Here is a 15,375-nt window from a genome sequence, read left to right on the forward strand (position 1 = left end):
GGCGGTCCCATAGATACGAGGGCCCTAAGCCGAAACCGCTTGTAGCATGAGGTGCGCTTTTGCTAAACCCACTGTTTTTTTTGGCTTTGAGGTGCGCTTTTGCCAAACCCACTGTTATAGGAATTCTAAGGTCTTTTATATATATATATATATGTCAGGGAACTGCCATCGGCTCAGGGGCGAGAGGGGAAAAGCCGGAAGGATTACAGAGAGCCCCCAAAGATCGTGGGAAGCAGCACCTCCTCAGCGGAGGAGAGTAACCACGCCTCCAGTGGAGAGGAGCTTCAGGGCTCGGAGGAGGCGAGACGGTGCCAGGACACCTTGCCTGGGCAAAGCGGGGAGGAGAGAGGTCCTCCATTACCCACGCCCTCCCTGCGCAGTAGGCTTCCGCGCCGAGAGTCGAGGCGCAGATTGGGCGTCAACAAACTACTCTGCTGGGGAAGGTTTAAGGACCGCCCACTCACAGATTCTGCCAGTGAATGAGCGAGCCACGGCATAGTGGCGCTCTGCATGGTGAAGGGATTTTGGCACCAATAACGAGGCTTTACAGCTGACCAGGGAGGCATTTACCTGATTGCTCTCGAGTAACCCCCTGATATCCTTACAATATATATAAATAAATGTTCATAAATGTACAAGGCAACACACATGCATAAGTATTGTGTCTAAAACAGTACAGGAGAGCAATCCTGAAGCCATTTTGTCTCTCCCAAATTGACCTCAAATATTTCTCTGCAAGGAGGAAGGAAATGGGGAAAACTTCCAATTGTCTTTGGACCGTAGGGGCTTACACCTCCCTTTAAATATAGTCTGGCAAGTATCTGTTAAGCTGAGCACACTATCAATATGCATAAGAGATTCGGGAACTAAATCTTTACCATCTCAAAGGAATGGCCAGGCTACTCAGAAAAGGCAATCAGATAAGGCATTATCACGTATTGGCTTTGAGTCCTTTGTTCCTGCACTCTTAATGAGCGTCACCTTCTGGGGGAAGGGGGGGGAGGGAATACTCTCCAGTGACAATATGTCAGCTGGCTCTCCTGCTTCTATCTCCCCTCCCCCTTCTCCTAACACTTCCCAACTCTTCTGCTCGCCTGTCCCTGAGCTGTGAACTTCCTCAAAACCCTGCTATAAATCAATACTGCCTTCCTCTTCTCCATAAACACACAAGACGTAACCGGCTGTACTTTTGAAAAAATAAATATTCATCGTATCGAATTATAGATTTCAACAGAAGTTTCATAAAGTTCAACGGAAAAAGCAGAAGACCCAGTGGATCAGTTCATTCTCTAGTCAGTTCATGCATGAGGTCCATACATGTATCTATTCCACCTGTCTGTTCAAAGAGTCCAATAATCCACCTGAACGGTTGTTACAGTTCCACAGAATCCTTTCACAGAGTCTAAGACAAGGATTTCCGGAATATTAGCCTTGTTTTGCCATCCTAGGCTTCATCAGTAGAACAGGCTCATATGTAATATTATAGGATAGTGGATCTTATAGCACAGTAGTGGCAAAACAAGGTTAATATTCCAGAAATCCTTGTTTTAGACTCTGAAAGGATTCTGTGGAACTGTAACAACCCTTCATGTGGATTATTGGACTCTATGAACAGACAGGTGGAATAGATACTTATACATGTATGGACCTCATGCGTGAACTGACTAGAGAATGAACTGATCTACTAGGTCTTCTGCCTTTTTTGTTGAACTTTATGAGACTTCTGTTGAAATATGTAATTTGATACAATGAATATTATACCTTATTTATTCAAAAGTACAGCCGGTTACGTCTGGTGTGTTTATGGAGTATGTGTTTATCGAGTATAGCATTGTTGTTTTTTTGCCTTCCTCTTCTCCTGCATTCCATCCATCATTCCTCCTCCATCTCTCCCCCTTGAGTCCAATCCCTAACACCTGTCAAGAAAAGAGGGAGACCCTGTTCCTTCCACGTCTTTCAGATCTACTCAGCTGCTGCTGCTTTCCCTCTTCTTTTGCCAGATGTTGTCACTCCCAATGGGCTGAACATTAAGAAATTCTCCGCAATGCACGAATTCCAGAATCTGCATGCCACCTGCAAAGCTAGGATCCAAGAGTTTGTTCGAGGCCATTTCTACGGGTATGTTCAAAAAAGGGACAATTGGGTTATTCCAAAATGTTAGGGTAGACCTTGCCCCAGACACCCCAAACCCCATTCACAGTTTATCTGTGGGACTGGGAAATAGCTTTGCTAGCAGACAGAGACGCCAACTTGGAGAAGTGATTGGGGGAGCTGACATCACGTGTGTGACATCAGGACGTCGGGGGGAGCTGGGGTGGAGCCAAACGGCTCAACAGGAGTGGCTCCTCCTTCACTTCCTCCTGGTGTTGCCACTGGTGGGAGGCCGCTTTGACCCTCCATCCCCTCCATGACAGACAGGAGAAGGAGCTGGCCGCTGGAGACATGTTTCACTTGGCTCCGTACTTTTGGGTCATTGGGGGCCCCAGCCCCTGACCCAAAAATATAGGGAGGTGGCCAAAAGGGTTTGGCCCCTAGGTACTGGCACCCCTGCTGGCAGGATTGCCAATGTTTGACTTCAAAGATCCTGAGATCTGAAGAAGGGTGAGGGTGGAATGTGAGGTGGGCCAAGGGGTGAACTTCATTAGGCCTACTGATTGGGGGGAAGGGATTCAATCCAGTTAACATTTAAAGGCAAATGCACCTAATTCACACTTTCCAACACAATTGTTGTCATTTAGTCATTTAGTCGTGTCCAACTCTTCGTGACCCCATGGACCAGAGCACACCAGGGACTCCAGTCTTCCACTGCCTCCTGCAGTTTGGTCAAACTCACATTCGTAGCTTCGAGAACACTGTCCAACCATCTCATCCTCCGTCATCCCCTTCTCCTTGTGCCCTCCATCTTTCCCAACATCAGGGTCTTTTCCAGGGAGTCTTCTCTTCTCATGAGGTGGCCAAAATATTGGAGCCTCAGCTTCAGGATCTGTCCTTCCAGTGAGCACTCAGGGCTGATTTCCTTCAGAATGGATAGGTTTGATCTTCTTGCAGTCCATGGGACTCTCAAGAGTCTCCTCCAGCACCATAATTCAAAAGCATCAGTTCTTCGGCAATCAGCCTTCTTTATGGTCCAGCTCTCACTTCCATATATCACTACTGGGAAAACCATAGCTTTAACTATACGGACCTTTGTCGGCAAGGTGATGTCTTTGCTTTTTAAGATGCTGTCTAGGTTTGTCATTGCTTTTCTCCCAAGAAGCAGGCGTCTTTTAATTTCATGACTGCTGTCACAATCTGCAGTGATCATGGAGCCCAAGAAAGTAAAAGCTCTCACTGCCTCCATTTCTTCCCCTTCTTTTTGCCAGGAGGTGATGGGACCAGTGGCCATGATCTTCTTTTTTTGATATTAAGCTTCAGACCATATTTTGCGCTCTCCTCTTTCACCCTCATTAAAAGGTTATTTAATCCCTCCTCACTTTCTGCCATCAAGGTTGTGTCATCTGCATATCTGAGGCTGTTTATATATCTTCCGGAATCTTAATTCCAGTTTGGGATTCATCCAACCCAGCCTTTCGCATGATAAATTCTGCATATAAGTTAAATAAGGAGGGAGACAATATACAGCCTTGTTGTACTCCTTTCCCAATTTTGAACCAATCAGTTGTTCCGTATCCAGTTCTAACTGTAGCTTCTTGTCCCACATAGAGCGGGATATCAAATACAAACTCTTCTTCTTTTCTTCTTCATCTGGGCTTTATGTTCTTATTGTTAACAACGGCTATTATTATCTGATTAACAGACTAGTTTCATGCTTTAATGGCTTCTAAGCAGTGCACAGTTTTAAATAAACAATGAAACAGTTCCATCCAAATTATAAAAGCACCCATATTTATAATACACAATAAAGTAAGGGCATTTAAAAGCATTACAATTAATAAGTAAACAAGCAATTAAAAAACCCCATCAAGTTCAGGGGACTGCTTGCCCAAACAGGTGTGTCTTCCAGAGCTGGCAGAATGCCAATGCAGATGGTGGCTTTCATATTTCAGCCAGGAGGGCATTCCACAACACTGGTGCCATCGCTGTGTGTGTTCTAGTCAAGATTCATGTAGATGAGAGGTAGAACAGGAAACCTGCAGCGTTATTGCTGTGTCAGTGACCTTCAGTCGGCAGCACAGTTTACCATGAGCCCTCTCTGATCGACCACTTGACCCAATTTACGTTTGTTTGCCCTTGCTTTCAGACACCTTGATTTCAACCTTGAAAGGACTTTGTTTTTCTTCATTGCTGGGAGATACGAGTTTTCAAACAAAGGAGCCGACATGTTTTTAGAGGCCTTATCAAGATTGAACTTCCTCTTGAGGGTAAGAAAGAATGCAAATTCATATGAGGCCGCCTTAGTCTGTTTCCCTCGCCTGCTCTGACTGGCAGCTGTCCTCCGGGTCCCATAGACAGAGCACGATGGATCGAGTTGGCATCTGTCTGTGTCCAGAGGCAATGGAAGAGTGCAACTACCGTATTTTTCGCTCTATAAGACGCACTTTTCCCCCTTCAAAAATTAAGGGGAAATGTGTGTGCATCCTATGGAGTGAATGCAGGCTCCTTGGCTTCAGCGATAGCAACGCGAAGCCTCCAAAGCACAGAAGGAGAGCTCCCTCCGCGCTCCGGAGGCTTCGCATTGCTTTCGCTGAAGCCGCCTGAAGCCCGTGGAGCACAGTGGGAGGTCCCGCTCCGCTCCGGGGGCTTCAGGCAGCTATCCACAAGCCTTCGGAGCGCAGCAGGAGTTCCCGTTGTGCTCCGAAGGCTTGTGGATAGCCGCCTGAAGCCTGGAGAGTGAGAGGGGTCGGTGCACACTGATCCCTCTTGCTCTCCAGGCTTCGCTTCGCTGCAAAGGCGCTGCGCAGTTTTCCCTCTCTGCGCAGCACCCTTTCAGTGAAGCAGGAGGAGAAATGGAAGGGGCTCTGTTTCTCCTGCCACTTCACTGAAGGGGCGCTGAGCAGAGAGGGGGAGAATTTTTTTTTCCTGTTCTTCCCCTCCTATGGTCTGGTGCGTCCTATGGTCCCGTGCGTCCTATAGAGCGAAAAATACGGTACATTGCATGTGAGAATGACCAAATACTTTAACAGGAGATGCTGGGGACTGCCACTGAGATTTCATGCATGTACTTTATGGGTCCTGCCTCTTTGCAAAGCTCAACAAGGGTATAATACAGACTCCCATATGTATAGTGCAATGGATTTCCACAGTTTTTGCCACTTGGCTGTCTCAGATGCAGCACACACATAGTCAAATCTGATATGGATGGGCTAAGGGAAGACTCATAGTGCAATGGAAGAGCATCCGATTTTTGCATTGGGACTATCCTTAGGCCACACCTCCTATTCCTAGGCCACACCCCTCAACAGCTCTGCTTTACATCCTCTATTAGTGTTTTTGCCTGGCTGGAATGTGTCTTTGAACTCTGACAATGCTTCTTGCTTGCCTGGATGAATATTCTTTGCTCCACCCACTTTGGCCCCTTGCAACAGCAAACAGTGTCATGTGGCCCCTAGGAACTTGACCAGAACGGAATGAGGCCCTTGGTCTGAATTAGGAATGAGGCCCTTGGTTTCCCAACCCTGGTGTCAGCAGTCTTTCGGATAACATGGTTCCAAACCATTTAGGTCTTTAAAGGTCAAACAAGATGAACAATAGGGGAGGGCATTGCAAAAAATCTCTCCCTGTTTAGATGGGCATCTTTTCTTCATTCAGGTGCACAGGAGTGATGTCACCGTCGTGGTGTTCTTCATAATGCCAGCAAATACCAACAATTTCAACGTGGAAACCCTGAAAGGCCAGGCAGTCCGGAAGCAGCTATGGTAAACCTCTTTCTTTCTCTTTTGGCGTGGCAAAAGAGTTAATGACAGGAGGGAGCCAGCAGTAAATCACACAGAGCAAGTTGAAGTTAACTCTTTATTAGCAAAAACAGGATCTGCACAGGAGTGTCAGGCCTAATGAGCAGAGCAACTCATCTCTGGCAGGTCCTGCCCACTTGAAGCAGGAGCCGAGACTGAAGGTCCCCGCCTCCCGACAGTCGCCTAAGCCCCCTCCTCTCCCAGGTCCCCTCCAAGCAATCTGAGACTCTGCCGGCGCACCTGTCTCATACTCTCCAACATTTCTCCAGTGAAAATAGGGACGTCCCATTCCATAATGATAATTTTACTATTTATACCCCACACATCTTACTGGGTTGGCCCAGCCACTCTGGGCAGCTTCCAATATATATAAATATAAAGACATAATAAAACATTAAACATTTTTTTTATAAAAAACCACTTCCCTATACAGGATTGCCTTCAGATGGCTCAGGAGTCGAATAACTCCATACCCCCCAACATTTCTCCAATGAAAATGGGGACGTCCTAAGGAAAAGTGGGACATTCCGGGATCAAATCAGAAACCAAGATGGCTTCTCTAAATCAGGGACATCCCTAGAAAATAGGGAGACTTGGAGAGTCTGCTGTCTCTGCTCCTCCCTCTGTGTCCAACCGGTCCATGACAGTCCATGACTGACTGGTTGATTAATGACAGTCCATGACTGATTGATCGACTGATTCTGGTGTGTGAAACGGCTGGTGGGTTTCGTGTTTGCCAAAAGGGTGAACCTGACCAAGTTAGGTCTTTTAATTTCAGGAGGTCCGCTCTAAGTAAAATATAGCTGCACACCACCCAATTTATTCTATGAAATATCTGGCAGCTGACCCAGTGCTTGCTCAAGCTGTGGTTCCCAGCTTACGCTTATTGAATTGTGTCAATGCCCACACACCTGGTTCAAGACCTGGATCTGATGCGCAGTTTGCAAAACTAGGGTGAACCCCGCTGTGTCTGCAGTCATTAGGCAGGAAGGGGAATTTTGGCAGGAGGAGAATTAAAAGGGAGAAAAAAAATTAAGAGAAAGAACGAAACAGGAAGGAATTTGGCAAGAGGCAGTTTTGCTTCTGCATCACAGTAACTCTTGCCATTTCTGGACCATGTATCCAACTTGCACTAGGTGTTTTAGAGACTGCCACCTTGTGGTCTGATAAAGTAACCACATCCTTCTCTTTTAAAGGTGTTCCAAATGAAACACAAAACCGTGTGTCCTATGCCCAATATCTCCTTGGGGAGCTGCAGTTGTACGGTGTTTCCTCAGCGGGAGAGATACAGAGATCTCTCCGCAATAGGAAATACATTTTCTTCCCCTGCCCCACAGCTAATGTCCATGTGCGGGATGAAACTGCAGTTCTGGAATGGCGGGGTCAGGGCCACATATGCACATGTGAGTTTTATATGCACACGTAAAAGCTTAGAAATACTTATTCAAATTAAATAGAAAAGCAATACCTGTCAACACAGAGGGACGCGGGTGGCACTGTGGGTTAAACCACAGAGCCTAGGGCTTGCTGATCAGAAGGTCAGCGGTTCGAATCCCCGCAACAGGGTGAGCTCCCGTTGCTCGGTCCCTGCTCCTACCAACCTAGCAGTTCGAAAGCATGTCAAAGTGCAAGTAGATAAATAGGTACCACTCCAGCGGGAAGGTAAATGGTGTTTCTGTGCGCTGCTCTGGTTCGCCAGAAGCGGCTTAGTCATGCTGGCCACATGACCCGGAAACTGTAAACTGGCTCTCTCGGCCAATAAAGCAAGATGAGCGCCGCAACCCCAGAGTCGGCCACGACTGGACCTAATGGTCAGGGGTCCCTTTACCTTTACCTTTACCTGTCAACACAGCAGGGAAAGCTGCAGCCAGGTGGATCGGTATGCCTTCTTAGTCTGCTGCCCTGGTCTCACTGTTGATGGGGGACTTCAGAGCCTCTCCTGTTTTTCCTTCTTATCGTCTGTTATCTTTAAACTAGACCTTGAGTAGAGAACTGTCCTCTGTAAAGCATGACACAGCCACCTTAGAGAGGTCCAGGGAGTGAACCGAAGGCTGGCAGGATCTCGAGATACCTTGCAGTAGGTGATTTGGGAGACAGTGGATTTGTGACCTTCTAGGAGTGCTCGTGTTTGCTTACCTCCACCTGTGATCTATTGGCACATTTGTAAATAAAGCAAGTATTACAATAGGGATGTGGAGCCTGTGTCCCTTGCTGGACTACAGTTCCTCTCATCCTTGACCATTGGCCATGTTGTCTTGGGTTGATGGGAGTTGAGTCCAACAACATCTGGAGGGCCACATGTTCCCAACAAATTGCAACACACAAAAAATGTCATAGATCTCTAGTGTTCTCTTCCTTGCAAAGGAAGCCAAACCCAGGCACTACTGCCCTTCAAACATTTCTGTGCTCAGAGGAACACAACTTTGCTCGCACAAATGCCCTCCAAATGTTGTTAGATTCCTCCTCCCAGCCAATATGGCCAATGGTCAGGGGTGATGGGAGTTGCATGGCGAGTTCCTGCCTCCCCCTGGTGGAAATAAAGACACGTGACACAAGTATTTAGGTTAATGGGCTAAAAAATGGCCACAACTTTATTGGTTACAGGTGATGAGCGGTATTGGCTTAGGCATTGGTCCTACCAACTATCCGACTTCAGCCTGTTTGCTTGAAGACCGGGAAGGGTTAACCACCAGTAGGGGGAGACCTGCTGATGCATATCAACTAGGAACTCCCCCGGGGTCACTGCTAGGGGGCATGCCTTAGGCCCTCACCTCCATAGGCTTTGGACAGGGCCAAACCCCCCGGAATCCTTTACTGGACTACCCTTCGCAATCCGAGGGAGGTGAAGGCGCTTCCTCCCCCCTTCATCTACATAACAATACCCTTACCAATGCCTAACCGCCAATCCCAGGAAGTTGTGACGATTTGCTACGAGGTAGGTGAAAAAACCAAGTGGCTGGTGCCAATTTGCCAAGTGGAAAAATTCCTACCAGGCCCCTCAACGGCGACCAACCGAAGTCCATAGCAAGGTCAGAAGGAAAACCTAAAGGGCGGGAGGGTGGGAAACCGGAGGAGCTGTGGCAGCAAAAGAGGGAGATCCTTGGCCATGCCCATGTTAAATAGCGCAAACCACGCCTCTCTCCCAGGCCAGCCAATTGGCTGGCTAGGGAGATGATGCGGCCAAGGATTCCCTCAATGGCGCGGAGGCTGGGAGCCAGCCCCTGCGCACGTGGGGAGGGCGTGAAGCCTGCAACCCCACCTCCTCTAGAGCTCAGAAGTGGCTTTGTAGTCCAGCGTCTGAAGGGCACCAAGTTGGGGGAGGCTGGCAGGAAAAAGAAGAAGCAGAGATCAACATGATTCATATGGGAAACATTCACACAGGGAAAAGTGGATCGGAAGTCTTTAATGATGATCTCTTTCTTTCTCTCTCTCCCTTAGGGACACTGCGCATTTGCTCAAGGAAAAATTTGGCAAAAAGCTCTATGATGCACTATTAAGGTGAGCTCTCATTCACAGAATCATAGAGGTGGAAGGGGCCCAGGGGTCATCTAGTCCAAGCCCCTGCAATGCAGGAATCTCAGCTAAAGCATCCATGACAGATGGATTCAGGTGTCTCATATTTCACTGTAGAGTTATGTATTTGCGTATGAAGTTCTGGGTTAGTTAAACAATCCCAGTGTTGTGGGCCAGAGAGAGCTCCCGCTTCAGAAATTTTAAATGATTGTTTTGGAAAATGCTTCCCTTCTTTTCACAAAAAAAGATTTTCCCTGTTGCACCCACAGAGGAGAAATCCCTGATATGAGCAAGATCATAGATCGTGATGACCTCACCATCATAAAGCGGGCCATCTATTCAACTCAGGTTAGAGGCTCTTTTTTCTGATTATTTAATGGAAAGCATAAAATTTGTCTTGTGGTCTAGCTATAGTAAATTTACATACCATCAATATCATTTCATTATTTGGCTCTCGAGCTCCTTGGCATAGAAGATAAATAGGGGTGGGCATTAGTTTCTTAGCCAAAGGCCAAGCCTTGCTAAACCATTCTTTTTTAAAAAGTTGCTTATTTTCTTTAAATGCTATGGGTTGTATCCTGTTCTAGGCCTACTCAGAGTAGACCCATTGATGTTAATGAGCACAACTATTAATTTCTACTCTGTATAATGAAGTATTGACAATAAAGATATTATTATTATTATTATTATTATTATTATTATTATTATTATTATTAAAGGGACACGGGTGGCGCTGTGGGTAAAACCTCAGTGCCTAGGACTTGCCGATCGTAAGGTCAGCGGTTCGAATCCCTGCGGCGGGGTGAGCTCCCGTCTTTCGGTCCCAGCTCCTGCCCACCTAACAGTTCGAAAGCACTCTTAAGTGCAAGTAGATAAATAGCGGGAAGGTAAACAGCGTTTCCGTGTGCTGCACTGGTGCTGGCTCGCCAGCTGCAGCTTCGTCACGCTGGCCACGTGACCCAGAAGTGTCCTCGGACGGCGCCGGCTCACGGCCTCTTGAGTGAGATGAGCACGCAACCCTAGAGTCGGACACGACTGGCCCGTACGGGCAGGGGTACCTTTACCTTTACCTTTATAATGAAGTATTAATTTCTACTACTCTGAGGAGAACTTGGTTGGCTACAACCTATCCCTTTCCAAGGCCCATTAAGGCCCGCTGTGTGGCTTACAATAAAGAAAAACACAGCGAAATAAGAACTAAATAGAAACTTTTTTAAAAACAACAACAACAACCCACCCTTGAAACCTTAAAACAGCATGAAATGAGTTTCCTAAAAGTGACCACAGAGATGGTCAACTTCCTTCTGAATTCAGAAGGTTCCAAATAAAGTGGGGCCACTTCAAAAAGGCTATGCTGGTGTTTAGACCCCATTGGCTACAAACTTGCCTTTTTTGTGTGTTTATTTGAAACATGTCCCCAAATGCACATCTTGTTCTGTTGCAGCGACAGGGACTTCCACCGGTGACAACCCACAACATGATCGATGATTCCACCGACCCGATCCTCAGCACCATTAGACGCATTGGCCTTTTCAACAACCGGACAGATCGAGTCAAGGTGCAACTCTCAGGGCTTTAAAAATATATATATTTCCCTGTCTCCTCTGCCTTAAAAAACCTGGAACAGCTGGTACACAGAGTACAAAGATGCATTATTTTCAGAAGGCAGGAGGGAAAACATGACACTGTCCTAATCCAAGCCAGGTCATTGATCTTTCTCTCCCAGTACTATTGCTGCTACGTGAGTTCCTTTTAACTAGACCAGCCATTCCCACCCTTAAACCCCCAGATGGCAACCAAGGCAGCCAGTTTTAAAACAGGGGCTATATGAGGTCTAAACTGAACCCCAGCCAGGAATCCTTAGGATGCCAAAAGAGTCTTCAGTTTTTGCTGCAACAGGCTTATTTATTTAGTGAATTGAGTCCAGGAACAAACGGGTTATATGAGCTCTAAATTAAATACTAGCCAGTAATTTTGCATTTTGCACCAATTGAAATTTCCAAGTCGTCTTCAATGGGAAAGCCCCATGCAGAGCACATTGCAGTAATCCAATCTGGAAGGTCAACCATCCCACATAGATCAATTATGCTCACCCCCTGGTTCCTATGTGTGAAGAGCAGCTGTCACTCATGTCGCAGGGCCGGATTTAGGTTTGATGAGGCCCTAAGCTACTGAAGGTAATGGGGCCCTTTCTATGTCCAGCTGTTCTTTGTCAACAACAAATTGCTGCTTGTTTTTGTGTTGAATATATGCTATATGGTAATTTATGGACCAAATAGGTATCTAAAGCCATTTGCACATAACAAAATACAAAGTAATTGTTGAACTGAAATACAGTTAAGAAGAAGTATATTAATAGTGAAATACAATTAAGAAGAAGTATATTACATGCAGAATGTAGGCACCCTATATATAGAAATGAGCAAACCAGTGATATTTCAGGGAGCAGGCTAGCAGGCGGGGCCCATTACTTACATCATAGGAGCCTACACAACACAAAACACTGTTGTTGTATGTAGGTTTTATTTTATTTGTTTTTTATCTTATATTTTGGAAATGTACATCCAGGTTTTTCCCCCTTTAATTTTTTTGGGTGGCCCCCAAGAGAGTGAGGCCCTAAGCTATAGCTTGTTTAGCTCATAAGTAAATCTGGCTCTGCTCATATGGGTTGTTTCTCTGCTGGACATAGCAAGGGACTGCTAGATTTGAAAACTTTTTTAATTACACCTCTAAAGGCAATGTTTATGTGGGCTTTCTTCTTCTCATTCAGGTGATCTTGCACCCTGAATTCCTTTCTTCAACGAGTCCCTTATTGCCGATGGACTACGAAGAGTTTGTCAGAGGCTGCCATCTTGGGGTATTCCCATCCTACTATGAACCCTGGGGTTACACTCCCGGTAAGCAAATGACAGACTCACTGGCTTTTATTGTAACTTGCTCTACGTGGGGCTGCCCTTGAAGCTGACCCAGAAACTCCAGCAGGTGCAGAATGCAACGGCGAGGCTCCTTACAGGGTCCTTGCTGCGTGATCACATTCATCCAGTGTTTTATTTTATTTTTTAATAAATGTTTATTAAGGTTTTACAAGTCAAAAAATTCATCATTTCAGATAAATCATTGCCATGAATAAAGCTCACTTAAAAAAACAGAGAAAAACAAAGATATATAGCAAAAAAAAGAAAAGCAGGGGAAAAAAGAAAAAAGAAAAATCCACTTTTTAAAATTTACAGAATTCCATACCCCTCTGTCCTGACCTCCTCACATCTCCCTTTTTTGTATTCCTCTTTGTTCCAATCAAATTCAGCAAATTCAAACCCTTATTTAAACCATGCTTAAATTATATTCTTCTAATTATTATGTCCCACTTTTTCATTATTTTAACCCATTCCTCATCTTAAATACTATGACATAATATTAATCTGATCATAACCCCTTCTCCTTTTTAACATTCTTCTTTTCATTTCATTTAACCAGATCCCACAAGCCCTATTACCTTCACTTCCCACATCATATTAACACTCAAACATTTTGCAGTATTTTTGTAAATAGTCCTTAAACTTTTTCCAGTCCTGTTCCATCAGTTCTTCTCCCTGGTCACGGATTCTGCCAGTCATTTCAGCCATCTCCACATCCAGTGTTTTACCAACTGCACTGGCTCCCAGTAGTGTACAGGGTCAGGTTTAAGGTGCTGGTTTTGACCTTTAAAGCCCTATGCAGCCTAGGACCCACATACCTACGGGACCGCCTCTCCTGGTATGCCCCGCGGAGGACCTTACGGGTCCACAAATGACAACATTTTGGAGGTCCCAAGCCTCAAGGAGGTTAGATTGGTCTCAACTAGGGCCAGGACCTTTTCAGCACTGGCCCCGACATGGTGGAATGCTCTGTCACAAGAGACTAGGGCTCTGCGGGACTTGACATCTTTCCGCAGGGCCTGCAAGACAGAGCTGTTCCGCCTGGCCTTTGCTTTGGACTCGGTCTGATCCTTATGTTTCCCTCCCCTTATGGTCTTGATTTATCGGCTATTTTAAAATGAGGCTGCATTTTAAATTGCATTTTAACCTGTATTTTAAATTGTGTTTTTTCCCTCCTCTCTTTTTCCCCTATTATGTTTTTACTGTGATTTTACTGGTGTTAGCTGCCCTGAGCCCAGCTCTGGCCGGGGAGGGCGGGGTATAAATAAATTTCAATGCAGCAGTTTCAATGCAGCCTGCTTCTGGTGTGACCCTGCAAAGTTGCACATCACTGTGATAGCTAAACCTTCTTTGTCTTTTGGCAGCTGAGTGCACCGTCATGGGGATTCCCAGCGTGACCACAAATCTCTCCGGATTTGGCTGTTTCATGCAGGAGCATGTGGCCGACCCAGCTGCCTACGGTGAGGACATTGCAGCCATGGAACAGATTATTAATGTGCTAGGGGTTTTAGCCAGCACAGTGCATTTTCCACATGCATTTTCCCAACTTTGAGAGATTGGGCTGATTTGGTTGCAGGCTTTTGTGCTGCATTGTTGGTTAATATTTTGGTTACAGACTTTTGGTCCCTAGATCCAGGTTTGGGGCAATCACTCTTTGGTGAGAGAGCCCTAGCAGAGATCTAAAATCACAAAACATGCAGCAAAGTAAATCACGGAAATATAGACAGTTAGGCCTTTAAAATATCCCCTTCTAAGGCACAATGGAACCTCGGGTTATGTACCTTCCTCCTTACGAATGCTTTGGGTAACAAGCTCCACTAACCCAGAAGTAGGTGCTCCTGGTAGCAAACTTTGCCCCAGGATGTGAGCGGAAGTCGTGCGCCGGTGGCACGGCAGCAGTGGGAGGCCCCATTAGCAAAAGCGCACCTCATGTTACGAACGGTTTCGGGTTAAGAATGGACCTCCAGAACGAATTAAGTTCATCACTGGAGGTACCACTGTATTTCCTAAGTTTCCCACTTCCCTTAGTATAGAAAAAAACCACACATTTGGTGAGTTAAAAATGGTTTACTTACAAACTCTTCAAAGGCCCGATTCATGTGCTTTCCCATATAGCAGCAAGAAAAGATAGGCAGGGTGACTTAGTTTCAAAAATGCTAATTTCCTAAATTATTTGCATAGAAACACAAAGATGGTTTGCTGAAGCCACACGGTCTAAGCTTCGAGCCTCTAGCTCAGACATCGTTACTGGAAGGGTTCACATCATAGCAGGATGGAGGAAAGTTGGAGAACAAAAAGTTTGGTAGTCCTTCCTCCCAAGGTTAGGGGATGTGACTTAGCTAAGCCTGGCAGAACAATGTACTCTATGGTCTTAACCCCTCCATGCATTAATTAGAGGTTGGTTATATGAGGCTGAATATATCCCACATTTTGGACCTTCCAAAGTTCCTCTCCACTTTAAAAAGAGAGTGGGAGAAGAGGAAAGTTCAGATTGGCTATGCAAAGCACAAACATCTCCACTTGATGAGGGACGGGATTTTGCAAAGGTCATTATCATGCATAATGACAGATGCAACAGAAGACTTCAAAGGCCAAAGAGCAGCTGCAAACTCTTTTCTTTCCAACCTGGGTTTGTCTCCTGCAGGTATTTACATTGTGGACAGGAGATTCCGCTCCCCAGATGAGTCCTGTAACCAGCTGACGCAGTTCCTGTATGGATTCTGCCAGCAGTCACGTCGGCAAAGGATCGTTCAGAGAAACCGAACGGAGAGGCTCTCGGACTTGCTGGACTGGCGATATCTAGGCAGGGTACACTGAACGATTGCATGTGTATCACGCTCCCTGTTGCTTGAGATCAGGGGTGGGCAACTTCGGCCTAGAGGCTGAATGCAGCCTTCCAGGCCTCTCTTATCTGGCCCTTAGGATTCTCCACAGGCCACACCGCCAACACTGGCCACACCTTTCATCAGCTCTACCTCTCCTCAGGTGGTTTTTGCCTTGCTGAAATGTATCCTTGAACTGCAATGCCTGACTGGGAGATGGAGGCATGTCTCTGT

The 15,375-nt window shown here is 46.1% G+C and overlaps 1 protein-coding gene across 1 annotated transcript in view; it reads left to right on the top strand.

The window, feature by feature from the left end:
* GYS2 (glycogen synthase 2) overlaps nt 1-15,375 on the top strand; it is a 48,786-nt gene that overhangs the window by 28,677 nt on the left and 4,734 nt on the right. Inside the window, exons 7-15 of the mRNA XM_053406983.1 lie at nt 2,001-2,118; nt 4,241-4,361; nt 5,749-5,855; nt 9,330-9,389; nt 9,674-9,752; nt 10,849-10,962; nt 12,175-12,301; nt 13,684-13,779; nt 14,964-15,127. Coding sequence (XP_053262958.1) covers nt 2,001-2,118; nt 4,241-4,361; nt 5,749-5,855; nt 9,330-9,389; nt 9,674-9,752; nt 10,849-10,962; nt 12,175-12,301; nt 13,684-13,779; nt 14,964-15,127 — 986 coding nt within the window. The remainder of the gene's footprint in view (nt 1-2,000; nt 2,119-4,240; nt 4,362-5,748; nt 5,856-9,329; nt 9,390-9,673; nt 9,753-10,848; nt 10,963-12,174; nt 12,302-13,683; nt 13,780-14,963; nt 15,128-15,375) is intronic.

The sequence above is a fragment of the Podarcis raffonei genome, chromosome 10 (assembly GCF_027172205.1).
Source record: "Podarcis raffonei isolate rPodRaf1 chromosome 10, rPodRaf1.pri, whole genome shotgun sequence".
NCBI classification, from domain to species: domain Eukaryota; kingdom Metazoa; phylum Chordata; class Lepidosauria; order Squamata; family Lacertidae; genus Podarcis; species Podarcis raffonei.